This window comes from Pteropus vampyrus, unplaced genomic scaffold, assembly GCF_000151845.1.
Source record: "Pteropus vampyrus isolate Shadow unplaced genomic scaffold, Pvam_2.0 Scaffold388, whole genome shotgun sequence".
NCBI classification, from domain to species: domain Eukaryota; kingdom Metazoa; phylum Chordata; class Mammalia; order Chiroptera; family Pteropodidae; genus Pteropus; species Pteropus vampyrus.
The window spans coordinates 24745-39704 of record NW_011889169.1 but is presented as its reverse complement, the minus strand read 5'-3'; the positions used below and the strand labels follow the sequence as shown (position 1 = coordinate 39704).

Genomic DNA, 14960 nt, shown 5'->3' with positions numbered 1-14960 from the left:
CGTCTGCGCAGTGTTTTCACTGCATGGATGTGCCCGCATGTACTTAATCAGTCTTCGAGTGCTGGCACTTAGGCTGATTCTAATTTTCAGTCAAGGCTGCAATGAATATCCATTTTGTACCTATGTGGGAGGATATAAATAGGATAATTTTCTAGAGGTGAAATTGCATTCTACATCAATATGCAAAAAAAAAAAATACTTGAACCATACCTCACACAATATACAAAAATTACCCTGAAATGGACCATAGATCTAAATGTCAAACCTAAACCTATAAGACATCCAGATAAAACATAGGAGAAAATCTTTCTGACCTTTGGTTGGGTGAAGATTTTTTAGACAAGACACAAAAGTATGAACCAGAGAGGAAAAGAAATGATAAATTTGACTGAATCAGAATGAAAAACTCTCCTAATGACATTGTTAAGAAAATGAAAAGACAAGGCACAGACTGGGAGAAAATACTTGCAAAAGTCATATCTGATCCAAGGCTGGCATCCAGCGTGTATTTAAAGAAATTTCATAATTCAATAATAAGAAAAATAATTCAATGAAAATGGACAAAAGATTTAAAATGATACTTCACTAAAATATAGATATCGATGGCAAATAAATATATGAAAAGCTACTCAATATCTGAAAATGCTAATTCGAGCCACAGTGAGATATCACTACACACCTATCAGAATGCCTAACTAAAAATAACTGATAATACCAAGTGATGGTGAGGGGCCATAGCAACTGAAACTGGGGAAAACAATCTGGTCATTTTTTAAAATAAAATTATACATATCTTACCATATGGCCTAGCAATCCTCCTGCTATTTATTTACCCAAATAAATAAATATGAAAGTTGTGAAAAACTGTACACAAATGTTCATAGCAGCTTTTCTCATAATTACCAAAAACTGGAAACAATAGTCATCCAACAAGTAAATGGATAAATGTTGGAATACTGTTTGACAATAAAAAAGAATGAACTGTAGATACACACAAAAATACAGAAGCATCTTGAAGGCACAATGTAGAGTGAAAGAGGCCAGACTCAAAAGGCTGCATCCTGTGTATTCCACCTACATGACCTTCTGGAAGAGGCAAAGCCACATGGCAGAAAGCAACCTGTTAGTATTTGCCAGGGGGAGGAGGGAGATGAGATCAACTGCCAAGGGGCATGAAAACATTTGAGGGTGCTGGAACTGTTCTAGATCATGATTGTGGTGGTGTTTACCCGACTGTATATGTTTGTCGAAATGCAATGACCTACTTTACATCTTAAAGAGATAAATTTTATTTACTGTAGTAAATCATATTTCAATTAATCTGATATTTAAGAAAACGATACATATGTTGGTAAATCTGATAGCTCTTTCCAAATGCCCACAGAGACAGAGGTTGTTCTGGTTTATTAGTTCACCGTTATAGTGTGAGAGTGAGGGCAGGACTTTGAAGGGTGAGTGGGGAGTGGAAAGTGGGTGTTAGATGATCAGGCTGGAGGCCATTTGCAGTGGTCTTGGGGCAGTGGCTGGATGCTGATCTGATGCGGATTGGATAGCGTGGGCAGTGGCTGCTGCTGGCCAGGTAACACCATTTATCACTCTTACCCAGAGCCACTTTGGGGCCAATCATTCAACCATTCAACAGTGACTGGGGCCCACCCTTGCGCCAGACTGGGACTGGGCACTGGGACTCAGAGACCAGTCAGGCCCAGGCCTTACTCTCATGGGATCCCAGTCCAAGGGTGAGACAGACACACGGAGTCCGGGACAACACAGGCATGTCGGTGCAGAGGTAGTGAGAGAGGCACCTGGCCTACCTGGGGGTTTGCCAGGGAAGGCTCCCAGGATCAGGCAGAGTCAGAGCTGAGAACTATAAGATGATCGAAGTAACCAGATCTCCTACAGACATTTGGGATGTTTTCAGTTTTTTGTAGTGGTGTGCAGGCTGCAGGGAACAGCCAGGTACCATGTATACTTGTCATCTTGTAAATGGGAGAAGCTAAATAGGGGATAAATCCCTAGAAGTGGATTGCTGGTCAGGAAACATGCGCACTGTAACTTTGATAGATGTTGCCAGCTAGCCTTCCGTAAAGGCTGGGCCACGTCCTTTCCCCTAGGAGGGTAGGAAAGAGCGCCAGCTCACCTACAGCCCCGCCAAACCCTTGCGGTTTGAAATTTTGGCTCCTTGCCAATCAGGGAGGTGAAAAATGGTAATTCTGGGTGACATTATTGTCATTTAGTCTGAGTGAGGCTGGCCATCTTTTCTGGTGTGTAGAAACCATGTGGAGTTTCTTTTCCAAATGCTGCGTGGAAGACAGCAGTGGAGCTCTGGGTACGTTTCCTCCACCTGACGCTCATCTCCCGGCGCTGAGTGGGAGGAGCCCCGAAGGCACCTGTGCACGGAGTGGCCGCCTGGGGGAGGGCAGAGTTTTGAATTCCCACTTCCTTATTGTACTTACTTTCTGAGCCTCAGAATTTTCTGTGAAAAGTAGGAATAATAATAAAATGCACTTCAGAGGGCTCTGGGGAGGATGGGTTTAAGATTTCAATGGGAAGTGCCTGGTACTGTTCCTGTCTTAGACTTAGTGCTTAAGAAATGTTTGTTGAATAAATAAATGAAATATATGTAATAATAAAAACTATTATTGAGCGCTTATTGTGTATCTAAACCATTTCTCATGTACTTATTTAAACTTCACAGTGACCCCATGAGGGACAGTCGCATTATCCCCTTTACAGATGAGGAAACTGAGGCACCGAGAGTACTGCATCCTGACTGGGAGATGGGCTTTGTGGCCTTGCTGTCTGGATCTTACCTGCCCCACTTTCCTGCCCCTCTGCTCTGGAAGAGCGGTGCCACTTCTAACCCCTCGAGACCCCTGTTCCAATGATCTATAGCTGCAAAACAAACCTCCCCAACAGGAGAGACACAAGGCAAAAACCACTTTATTATGCGGGTGGGTTTTAGGAGCATGAGTTCAGATGGGGCAGAGTGGAGCGAACTTATCTTTGCTGGGTCCTTAGCTGGGAAAACTCTACAGCTTGGGCTGGAGAAGCTGGAACTGGTGGACCGGCATAGCTTCTTTAATTGCAGGTCTTGCTGGCCTATCTATTCTACCTTGTTCGAGGCAGGTTGCATGCAAGACTATAGATGAGGCTGGGAGTCATGAAGGGTGGAGTAGAGGTAGGGGAGCCAGCAGTCCCCAGAGGTGAGTCCCTGTGTTCCAGAATCTGGCAGCCCAGGAGGCTTGGAAATTCTGGAGTTGGCACCCCCATGAGCCGCTTCTCCAGGACTTTGCAATGCTGTGATCTATAGCTGAGACCCCTCCCCACCCATCTCACTAAAGCCTCCTCATTTTTCAGTTGTCAGTCTGGGTTTCTGGCCGTAGGCTGTCGATGGATGTGCTGTTCCTCCTCCAAGATCCTGTCCTCTGTGGAAGGCTTATCACATCAGGGTAACCAACTCGTCTATAGACTGCAAGCTCCAGGGACAAAGCCTGGGTCTCTGTCACCAGCACTCAGCACAATACTGGTCAAACAGCAGGCACTTTGTATATTTATTGAGTGATTGGGGAATTGAGATTGATGAATTTTGAATGACTTTAACTCGAGCCTTGGTTCTCTCTTCTATAAGTTAGCTTGCAGGGTTTCTGTGAGGGTGATGGGAGAAAAGGAATTGAAAATGTTTGCACATGAAAGGAAGTCAGCAAAATAGGAGTTATTTTGAGTAGAGAAAAGCAAAGGAAATGAAATACTGCCTCTAAAGCATTTAGCACTGTCTGGCACATAGTAGGTGCTCAATTCATATACAACATTGTTATTAATCATCATTATCATGATTACTATTGTTTTTGTTATTATAAGAATGCATATTTTCTGAGTCAGAAAGGCTACATAGGGTGGTTTGAAATTTTCCTGTGTTAATGGAGAAATAATGCTTCAGGAGCCCCTGGGCCTGTCCCCTGCCCATGATGTCTTGGCAGGAGGTCAGGACCTGGTACAGTCATGATTACTGGCTGTGGAATATTGGGCTCAGGTCCTCTGATGCCATTCAGCCAAGCCACCAGCGCAGCTCATGTCTTTTAGCCTGAGGCAGGAGGCAGCCTCCCTACCCCTTCCAGGTCCTCCTAGGAGAGAAAAGTACCAGGTCCGTCCGTGGCTTTCTTCAGAAAAATGTCCAGTACAATCTGAGCTGTTGCCCTGTTTCTGGGTGAGCGGCGCCCTCTAGTGATAAGAGGCCGGGACCACATAAGGGCCTTGGATGGAGACTTAGTGAGCGCAGAGTGGGGAAAGGGCTGCGAAGGGGGCTCCGGTGTGGCCCCGCTGAGGTGGGGGAGGGAGGAGTCGAGCAGGGTCCCTCTACTTGGGCCAAGCCTTTGTTCTCTAGCACTGCAATAGCATCCGAGGGGCTGGCAGCCGGAACCTCCCTCTGGGCTCTGCCCACAGCCCTCTCTGGCTGGGTGACCTGGGCCAGCTTCCGAGCTTCTCTCTGAGCTTCTCCTGTAAGGGGCAGTTAGTAACATGGAAGGGTCTCCTTTCCAGTGAAAGGCTTCAGTCTTCAGGAGAAATGTGGGAGAGGCTGGGACTTGAAAGGATTAGGAAGGAGCTGGAGGGGAAGGAATGGGCTTAAGCTCTGAAGAGACTCTATTTCTTAAAGAATAGTTTTGTCTGCAGACCCCAGTCGGGGACAGCTGACCAGTTCCTCTGAGGGAAAGAACATGGCCAGGGGACTGCAAGGTGGGAAACTTCTGTTCCAATCTTGGTCTCTTAGAATTGCGGAATTTAGAAACTTCAGCGTCCTAGCATTTGAATCTTATTGAAAAACTCTGGGTAGAACACATATGCTAAACTATAGAATCAGACTGTTGAGTCTTGAGGTCAGAATCAGCATTGCAGCCCCTTCCAATTTAGACTCCAGCATTCTGGGTCTGGAGGTCACGTGAGAGCCACCCTCTCCCCTGAGCTTGTCCTGGAGTGAGTAAGCTGACTTCTCCTAAACTTGCTCACATTTACTAAGTCTAGGATGGGGCCCTGGAATCTGAATTTTTAAAAAGCACCTCATAAAATGCCGTTTTGCCACCCAGATTTGGGCAATGGATTTAATCCAGTTGTACCTTCTCTTCACCTATCAAATGGGGAAACTGATGTCCAGAAAGAGGAAATGATTTGGCTTTGACCTTACAGACTGCTGATGACAGGCTGGGACTTGAACCTGTGCCTCCCACTGCTGAGGAGACTCTCATCAGCAGCCCATAGTGTTTAGATGGTTCCGTGGGATTGTCACACCTCCTAGGTGTCCCTGGCCCCTCAGACTTGAGCAGAGCACAGATGGGTTCCTAGGGCTACTTCTGTGATCATGGGGCTGAGAGGTACCACGGGTGAGGGGAGCATAGCATTGTTCTCTTCTGTCTCTGGAGGGTGCCCCTTGAGAAGGGTCTGGAGGGGCTGAGGGCTGAAGCCCCTCCTCCCCAGTCCCTGACACACCCTGGCTCTCTCAGCCCCGAACATTCCAGTGAAAACTATCCACATGGTTTAGATTCAGCTACTCCAAACTCATCAGCATCATGGTTTTGTAATACTCTTTGGATGCCCAAAAAGCATTTGCAAGTTTCTTTTTTCTTTTCCTTTTATTAAAAAAAAAAAAAGTTGGAGTCTTGAAACAAAAACAGAACATTTCAGAAGCATGAAGTTTTTGCAGAAGCTGATGGTCTGGCCAGGCGAGGGGGGGGCTCTAGCTGTCCTCAGAAAGGCTAGAGGGGAAAGTGAGGGTGAGGGTGAGGGTGGGCTTTATGGGGTCAGGGGATCTCCATGTGCCAGGCAGAGGGAGGCCTGAGGCTGGGCACTCTTGGGTGGAGGAGTGATATTTTATCACCTAGCCTGCCTTAGCCTGCTGAGACTTCTGTTCCCAGCCACCCTGGCCCCCTCAGTTCTCAGATTCTTCCTGCTCCTAGCTGCTGAATCCTCTGAGTTCAAGCCAGCCAGTAATGCCAATGCAATCAGCGGTGCCCCTTCCTGGGGATTCAGGGGAACAAAGAAGGAGAGGATCTCATGATGATGGAGCAACAGCCAGTGAGAACAAACCTACTTCTAAGCTGGGTCTAGCCTGAGACTCCTCCCGCTGTTCTTTCTGCCTGGCATGTGGGGTATAACAGTGAAACACAATGCCCAGGGTGTCAGTGGTGGTGTGTGTATCGGGAAATCTTCTCTTGTTCCTAAACCAACAATTGCCTTCGTTGCCTTCGCCCAAAGTCCCCTGAAATCTCCTCTCAGCTGTGGACATGCTGAGCAAGGCAACTGACAGGTGAAAGGCACAGCCCCTGGGTTCCCTATGTGACCTTAGGCCAGTCCCTTTCTTCTCAGGCCTCAGTTTCCCCGTGGGTACAACGGGCAGGAGGCTCCGGGGTGGGGAACAGAGTGGTCCGGATAATCTCCAAGTTCCTTTCAGCTTCGTTCGTCTCTTCTGGGCGGAGCCGGTTCTCCCAGGGGTGTCAGTCCCGCCTGATGCAGCACTTGGGTCCTTGAAGAACACGGTTGTGTAGTCAGCTTGGGAAGAGAAGGGTGTTGAGGGAGCACTGATGGGGTGCAGCAGCAGCATCCAGGAGGGCGGACCCAGCTGCCGTGGGTGGACACAGGACTGGCTGTCCAGCCAGAGGCCCTATCGTACCTTGCTCACAGCCAACTGGGCATCAGGAGGCCCCAGGGCCTCTTCCTAAGGCTTCCTAGGGAAGCTGGGGCAGAGGGCTGTGGAAATGGCCTCCAGGTACTGGCCAGAGCAGGAGGCGCTGGCAGCCCTGGGGCCTGGGGTCTGGGGTCTGGGGTTTCCTCTAGAGCAAAAGAGGGCTCTCCAGACCCAACAAGCCTGCCTGTGCTGTGGCCCAGGCTGCACCCTTGCACACTCTGTCTCTGCAAGGCGGGGTCAGGACAGGATCGGGGAAAGGCCTAGAAAAAGATGTTTGCGTTCTTTAAGGAGTAGATAGAGAGTAGCTGGGAGACAGGGCACAGGCATTTATTTGGTCATGTGTGGAGGGCCAGGGCAGGGAGGGAGCAAACACAATGAAGAACAGGAGGAAAAACGGGAGGAAAGGAAAAGAAAGGACGATAGATAAAAGGAAAGCAAGAAAGAAGAGAAAGGAAAAGAGAGAGAGAGAGGACAGGAGGAGAGGAGGAAGGAGAGGGAAATAGAGATGGAAAAAATACAGGAAATAAAGGAGGGAAAAAAGGAAAGGTAGATCCACACAGGAAAAAGAGAGAGGAGAAGGGAGATAAGGAGAGAAAGATAATGGGGGCGAGGGGGGGGGGGGGGGGGCGGGGGAAGCAGCAGCAGCCGTAGCAAGAACGCGAAGGGACGAGGAGTAAAGCAAGTCGACTTGGAAGAGCGCGTCCAGCTGCCGCCCGCTCCAGGCTCCTCAGGGCTGTGGCCGGGGGGGCCTCACATCCAGCTTTCGGTCCAGTTTCCTGTCCTTGCGTGGCCGCCGGTCTCTCCGGCCCTTCTTCTGGCTGGGGTTTCTCTCTGAAGCGGGAGCATAAGGTGTTGTTTCTGAGGCCAGTTGGGCTCTGGGAGGACCCTCAATCCTGAAAGGAAAGGCGGTCCCCCCCCCCCACCCACCGCACAGCAGGGCCCAGAGTAACATTTGGGTGCTGACCTGGCAATCAATCACTCCTTTTCGGAGTCTGGACTGCGGGCTAACTTAGCCCAGCAGAATGCTTCTAGTTCTTAGCGGGCGAGGAGATGCGCTAACTTGCTGAGGGCACTCCAGGGTCTGGAGGTTCACATGGTGCCTCCAGTAGGGATTTGGGTGGCCTCATTCATGACCCTCCCCTGGGCACTCATTTCCTGGTGTACAGGGCTCTTTTCTGGAGACTCACGTTTTACTCAGATCCCTGCACCAACTTCCCCACTCACCTCCTGGCCCCAGCTCTATCCCTCAAAACGACAACAAAAACAGTAGTATTTAGCTAAGGCATGTTCTAAATGCTCTATAGCTGTGGGAGGCAGGCACATATGATGGGTATCACAGGGCCTGTACCTCACCCAGTTCCCACTGTGGGGAGAGCTGGGCTGGGATACAAAGCTCAGACCTGAATCAGAATCTTGACCCCATTGTGCTCACCACCCCTGTGGAGCTGGGGTGAATTCCTAGTACAAACACCTGACTAGTCTCTCAGAGGAGATGACTGAAGCCCAGCAGGGGCCTCGCTTGCTCAGTGGCACAGCCAGGGCTAGAGTTCCTGGAGTCACTTTCAAGTGGCTCCTCCCAGGATTCTTGGAGGAAAAGACCGAGTCCTCTTTATGGCCTGCCCTCCCCCTCTCATCCCTCCTCCTTGCTCATGTGGCCCCAGTCACTGGCCTCCTCGCTTTTCCTCCTACACAGATGAGTCGATGCCACCGCCACATCTCTGCACCGGCTGTGCCCCCCACCTGGGATGCTCTTCCCACTTGTTGTCATTATTATGATCAAAAGGTGAGAAGACAGGTGTGGTTGGGAGCAAGGCCAGCCCCAAATTTGTGGTTTACAACGTGTCTCCACATCCAGGCCTTTTTTATACGTTGGTGGCTCTCACACCGCTCTCCAAAGGGAGCTGTGTGCCCACATGCACATGAAGAAACTAAGGCTCAGGAAGTCACTTCCCAAGGTCGCACAGCAAGGAATGAGAGAGCTGGGAGCGGCAAGGGGAAGGCAATTTGATTTCTTGAATGTCAATTGTGTGCCCGTCTCCCCAGGAGTTGGGGCTCCTCCCTGCTCAGGGAAGGTTCGGGATCATCCCTTCATACCAGGCTGCCCACTCCTGGGGCTCCCTATGCCCACTCTTTAGCCCTCAGAGGGCACTGAAGCCAGGCTCCCATTCTAAGCTCTGGGGCTGACTGCATCAGCATCTGGGGGACAGGGTGAGGGACTGCCTGAGTGGTCCTTGCTAGCTTTGAAGGTAGAAGTATGTGGTGAGCGGCTTTGGGTCCCCATCCTTTCCTTATGTCTGCCTGATGTCTGCCTATCCACCCACACACCTATTCACCATCTACCCAGCCACCTACCCAGCCACCTACCTACCCTCCCATCCACCCACCATCCACATATGCAACAAATGTTAACTGAGCACCTTCTATGTGCCAGAGCCTGTTCTAGGCACTAAAGAGTCAGCCATGAACAAGGCAGACAAAGAGCTTGCTTTAACTGGAGATCACAGACACTGAACAAGCAAACACAAGAATGAGCGCCATCATTGCAGAAAGATATAAGTGCTATGATGTGGTGTGATAGAAAGGGACTCTCGGTAGGGGGAAGCTCATGGAAGCCCTGAGGAGACATTTGAGCTGAGACCTGGATGATTCAAGGAGCCCACAGTAGGGTTGCTGTGAGAATTAAAGAAGTCGTCATTGCTAGACACTTAGCACATGGTAAGTGCTTTATGAAGGTTTGCCACTGCTATTGTTTTTCTTCTTTTTCTTCTTATTAGCTGAGGGTAAGAGCTTTCTTCTCTTGAGGTCTCCATAACCAATCAGCCACTAGCTTTCAGATGCCATGAGAGGTGTGGCCGCAGTAACAAGGGCTGTAGCAAACTGTCTGTCTGGGTATTCTCTGGGTCTGGGCTCTCTTAGCGTCTCTGGTCCCATCTCAATCTAACCCTCTGTCCCTAACTGCCTACCACGACTCCCAGAGGTCTCCATCTCTGTTATCTGTACTCCCAATCCACACACCACAAGTCCTTCTGAATCCAGAGGTGTCCCTGGATTCAAGCCCTGGCTCCATCATATCTCAACTGTATGCCCCAAGTCGTCTGGCCCCAAGTCCCTCACCCTTCAGCACGACTTTCGATTCTTATTTGTTCACAGACCTACATTTAAATTCCAGGTCCACACTTCCCTAGCTGTGTGAACCTTGGGCAAGTGACTTAACCTTTCTGGGCCTCAATCTTCTTATCTGTAAAATGGGCATAATAACAATACTTACCTCATAGTGTCATTGTGCAGATTAAATGACTCAGTGAGCACAGTGTCCTGCACATGGTAGGTGCACAGTTCACGTTAGCTAATTCCATCTTATTACTAATCACCATTCTCATCTTACTGACTACACTCTGCGGCCTCTCTTTTATACACCAGTGTTTCTTAAGAGCTCCCAGGGGTGTTTTGGAAATCTGCGTGGTGATCTTATTTGTCACAAAGAAGGAGGTCTCAGTGGCATTCGGTGGACAGGGATCGGCGATGCTGCGTGGGACAGTCTCTCACAAAGAAGAGTTGTTCACATATCATCCAGTCTTCACGTAGCTAAGCAATCTGCTTGCTCAGAGCCGAACTCCCTCTTGCGTGTGAATGCCAAGGGCGTTCGAACACTTGTCACATTCGCGGACTAGTCTTGGGCTGCCAGTGTGGTGTCACCCAAGAGATCGGACAGTTTTGTTGACTTTACTAAGAGCTGGTTATCATTAGGGAAATCAGATCTCCAATAGCAACGCAGTCATGCGCCTGAGCCCTGACCTTGGCCATCATCTTTGCCATGATTCTCCTTCACTGGATATTCTCTGGTGTTTTGGGCCTGAACACTGCCGTAATGAAATTAATTTTGTTTCTCTTTTCTATTATGGTTAAGACACTATGCTGGTTTTTTTGTTTTTTGTTTTTGTTTGTTTTTTAATGACCTGTGCAAGTAGGTTACAAAATGCATGGATTTTATTTCAGAGTAGTAGAGAGGGCGTTCCAAAATCCTTGTGATTAGAAGGGAGATGGTGAGTCTGAAAGCACAGAGAATCCCTGACGTAAAACACAAGCTCAGTCTTCCTAACTGTTTAGGACTAACCCCAGCAAGGAAGACCCCTTTGATGGAGGGCAGTGCTTAACTCACATGAAGGTATGGCTGTGGTGGACTTTCAGGCAGCCTTACATGTACTCTTTGTGGGGCCTGTGTCCTGAGGCCACTCTAATCAACCCATGGGCCCTGCCTGCCATAGCCCTGCATGCCAGGCCTGGTGCTCACCTCCTGGGCAGGGCCTCTGGATGGGACATTTCCTTGACTCGGAGAGTACCTGGCAGGTTGCTCCTTCCTCCTGCCCAGCCCGGCCAGCCTCTCGGACCCGGGTCTCCAGGCCCCAGGCCGAACCGCAGGTCTTCCCGTTGTGCGTGCAGGGGCTCCAGCTGCCCCAGGGGCCCAGCTCACACTCCTCTGTGGGGAGGAGGGAGAGACGGACAGATAGACAGGTGGGTCAGCTTGGAGTGTCCTTCAGATCCGAAGGTAGAGTCTGAAGGGTTCAGTTCCCTGAAGACTCCATCTCTACATGTAAGGGACTCAGGCTATACCAGGAGCAGAGGGGTGACATTTAAATTGCTGCTTATGAGAGCCTGGAATGATAGTTATCTAAAGCATGGACAAGCTGCTGTGAGCCAGAAGCCAGGGTGACCACCTGTTTGTTTTCAAAGGGGCAGGAGACACAGGAGCTAAGGAGAGAGAGAGGAATTCATTGAGTGTAGGGGAAGCAAGCACATTCCAGGTAGGCAGGCCCAGCCCTGGGGGCCCCGCAAACTGTGTTTGAGGGGCAGGGCAGCTAGTGTAAGGCTGGGGTGAAGGTCTGGGAGGGGAGGGCCAGAAGTCTAGCTGAATGGCCCTCAGGGCTTGAATGCAGGTTTTGAACTTGATCATGTGTCTTTGATCAGCTACAGAAGGCAGAAGCTACCCAGGGCTGTTGTGAGGGAAAATGAAGTCATGGACATTAAAGTTCTTAGTAGGAGGTAACTAAAAATATATATAAATATATATGAATTCTTTTATGTTTGATGCTTTTAAGAGTCCCTGAGAGGTAGTCAGAGAATGGGGTAGCTATCAACACTCCCATTTTGCAGATTAGGACACTGAGGCTTAGAGCAGGGCCTGCTAAGAGAACAGAGAAGGGGCTCACGCGGAACACAGAACACAGCAGATTTAAGATCCAGTTGGGTCCAGAAACCGATCTCCAGACCTTAGAACAATGGTCCTCCTGCTAGATGCATTCATCTGACAAGCAAAGACTGAGCACCTACTGCATGCCAGGTACTCTGATGGGTGCTGAGGTGCAAGATTGCCTTCCGGAGTTCACCATGCTGAGGTACCAGGCTGGAAGGGAAGGGTGTTCGCACAGTAATAGGGGGAGCACAGGCAACTGTGGGATCCCAGAGGAGGTGGGGGTCCCAGCCGTGGGGACTAGGAAGGCTTCCTCGTAGAGGAGACTCCTGATCTGAATCTTGAAGTGGGGGTGGGGAGGTCAGCCAGGCTCAGGAAGGGGCAGGAGAGAGAAGTGCTCCGGGTGGAAGAACCAACCCCAGCAAAGTCCTTAGGAGGACTCGGCCTTGACACTGACCTAGAACTGGGGAAACTGGGGTATGAACTCAAATGGGGAGGAAAAAAATGATGGGATAGAGAGGCTGGCAGATGGAAACAAGATTGAGTAGAAGAGAAACCTGATAAGATTGTCATTTTGTAATAATCACTCTGGCCGCTGGGATGAGAGCCACATGGGCTGGAGGCAGTGAGACCTGAGGCAGGTAGACAGGCAGAAGGCTGTGGCCATGATCCCAGTGATGGGCAGAGCGTGGGGGAAAAGGGATGTATAGGGGCGGGGTGGGGAGAAAGGGGAAGGCAGGGGTGGGTGGATTTGGTAGTTTTCTTCCGCTTCATTTTTGTCCCCACGGTTCTTTTTGCCACCTGATACCTGTATTTGTTCTTGTGCGTTTCTTCCATCTCCCTGGGAAAATGTCACATCCACAGGGGCAGAGGTTTTGTCTGTTTTGTTCACTAATGTGTCCCTGGCACCTTGAAAAGTGCCTGGCACATTGCAGATGCTCTAGTAAATATTTCTCAGCCAATGAACGTGCAGATTGGATTGGATGTAGGACGAGAGAGAAGAGTCAACAGTGATGCCCATGTTTCCAGCATGGCCAGCATGGGTCGTGGAGCTGGTTATTGAGGGGAAGCACCAGGCTGGGGACAGGGAGGGAGGGAATGAGGCATCCTGAGGGCAGGTGGGGATGTGGTCTGCTGCTCAGGGAGGGATTTGGCCAGGGACAGTGAGTCACAAACAGATTTTGGAATGATCATGAACGTGAGACCAGACAGAATGTGTGGGCAGAGATACATGATTCAGGTGAGAACACAACAGAACAGCCTCATGTAAGGACAGATCACAGAAGAGGAGCTCACACAGGAGTCTGAAAAATAGTAGTGGGAAAACAGCAGTGATCGACGGCTGATATAACATGTATAATAATGACATGCATTGAGCACTAACTGTGTGTTAGTTTCTGTATTAAGTACTTTAAACTGTATTCATTAATTTAATCCTCATAACAATCCTCCCCATGAGGTAGGTTCTATGTTCTACAGTAACTTTTTTTCCCCCTCCATTTGGAGAAACTGAGAAACAGAGAGCTTAAGTAACTTGTTCAAGGTCACTAATGTAAATTTCAGAGCTAAGATTTGAAAGCAGGTCTTTTTTATTTCAAAATCAGGGCTCTTCTGTACTCAGCTGCCTCCCTTGGTAATAATGATGCCAGTGCTGGCAGTAATAGTAATCACAATAACGGTGTTTACAATAGTTCTAGCATACCGAAGAGTTATAATGTGTACCTGACATGGTGGTGTTGGGCCTTCCATCACCATGTGACATTCTACTATGATTTCTTCCGGGTCTCCTGACACCCCTCACCAACCCCTGCTTCTGGGAAGGGTGAAAAAGGGCAGGGCGAGCGGGACCTCACTCACCTTGGCACTCCTGTGTGCTCTGCTGGGCCGTGGTGCCTGGTGGGCAGGTGGGTAGACACTTTCCTTTGTACAGGTAAAACCGCCTCTTGCACTGGATGCAGAAGTCCTGGCTGAAGCAGCTCTGGCATGTAGCCCCACATTCTATAACACAGCCAGGGCCATCCGCGGTGAGGGCAGCTGCCCCGGCAGGGGGACCTCTGGGACTGCTTGAGGTGGGAGGGCCTCTGAGCAGTCCCAGGTTCTATAGCACTGGGGTCACAATTCCATGTCTCCTTTGAAGACCGGACTTGTCCAGGATCAAACTGGGCTGCATTCAAGAAGAACTCCCTTTCTCATTTCAACTGAGGCTTGATGGGGGAAGGTAACATGTCCAAGGTTAAATCCATGGTTATATGGATTTAAAGCTCAAGATTGCCATTCTCATTTGAGCTGAGACTCAGAAAGGGCAGGTGATTTGACTGAGGTCACAGGGCAAATGTGGCTGAGAAAGAGGCCTTTCTGTTCCATTGCTATCCAGGCCCAAGATGGTCAGGATTCACCCCAGGTCACAGTGAAAATTAGAATTAGGAGTCAGGACTCCTTTTCCCTTTGAGCTAGGCTCAGAGAGGATGAGTATCATGCCCAAAGCCACACAGCAAACTGGGATGGAGGTGAAGGTTCCCTGCTGAGCCCAGGGAAGGCACTGATTTGCCTAGGGCTTCAGAGCCAGACTGAAACCAAGCAAGTGTCTGAGTCTGGGTTCAGGCATATACCCATTTCCCTGTGACTGTGTTGGAGTAAGAGGTGGGATGAGGGCCAGAGGTGCCCAGGAGCCCAGCAGTAACACAGGACAAGGGAAGAGCCACGTACTTTTGCACCTGTTGATCTCCTGGCCGCGGACGCCGAAATAGCCGGAGGGACAGTCATGCACACACTTGCCGTACTGGCGGATACCTTCTCGGCGGATGAATAGGAAGAGCCTCTGCTGGCAGGTGGAGCAGCCGTTTTCTTCTGAGCAGATGACACAGCCTGTGCAGTTTCCCCCCAGACCAATGCCCACTGTCAGCCAGATCAGGATGGAGGAAAGGGAGAGAGATGGTCAAACCACATGTGTGAGCAGGTCGGATTGTCTCATCTGGATGTTAACCAAACACATGGCCACCAGACAAATGACTACATTTCCCAGCTTCCCTTGCAATTAGATATGGTCATGTGACTCAAATCTGGCCAAGGAGTATAAGGTAAAGTAGTGTGTGCAAC

At 49.7% G+C, this 14960-nt stretch overlaps 1 protein-coding gene across 1 annotated transcript; it reads right to left on the bottom strand.

Moving 5' to 3' along the window:
* Positions 1-7403: 7403 nt before the first annotated feature.
* Positions 7404-14759, bottom strand: RSPO4 (R-spondin 4; the record flags this gene model as incomplete). Its single annotated transcript, XM_011380163.1, has 4 exons — positions 7404-7507; positions 10968-11153; positions 13722-13862; positions 14571-14759. Coding segments are annotated over 4 exons (620 nt in total), but the record flags the coding sequence as incomplete, so codon positions are not given.
* Between the last annotated feature and the right edge of the window lie 201 nt (positions 14760-14960).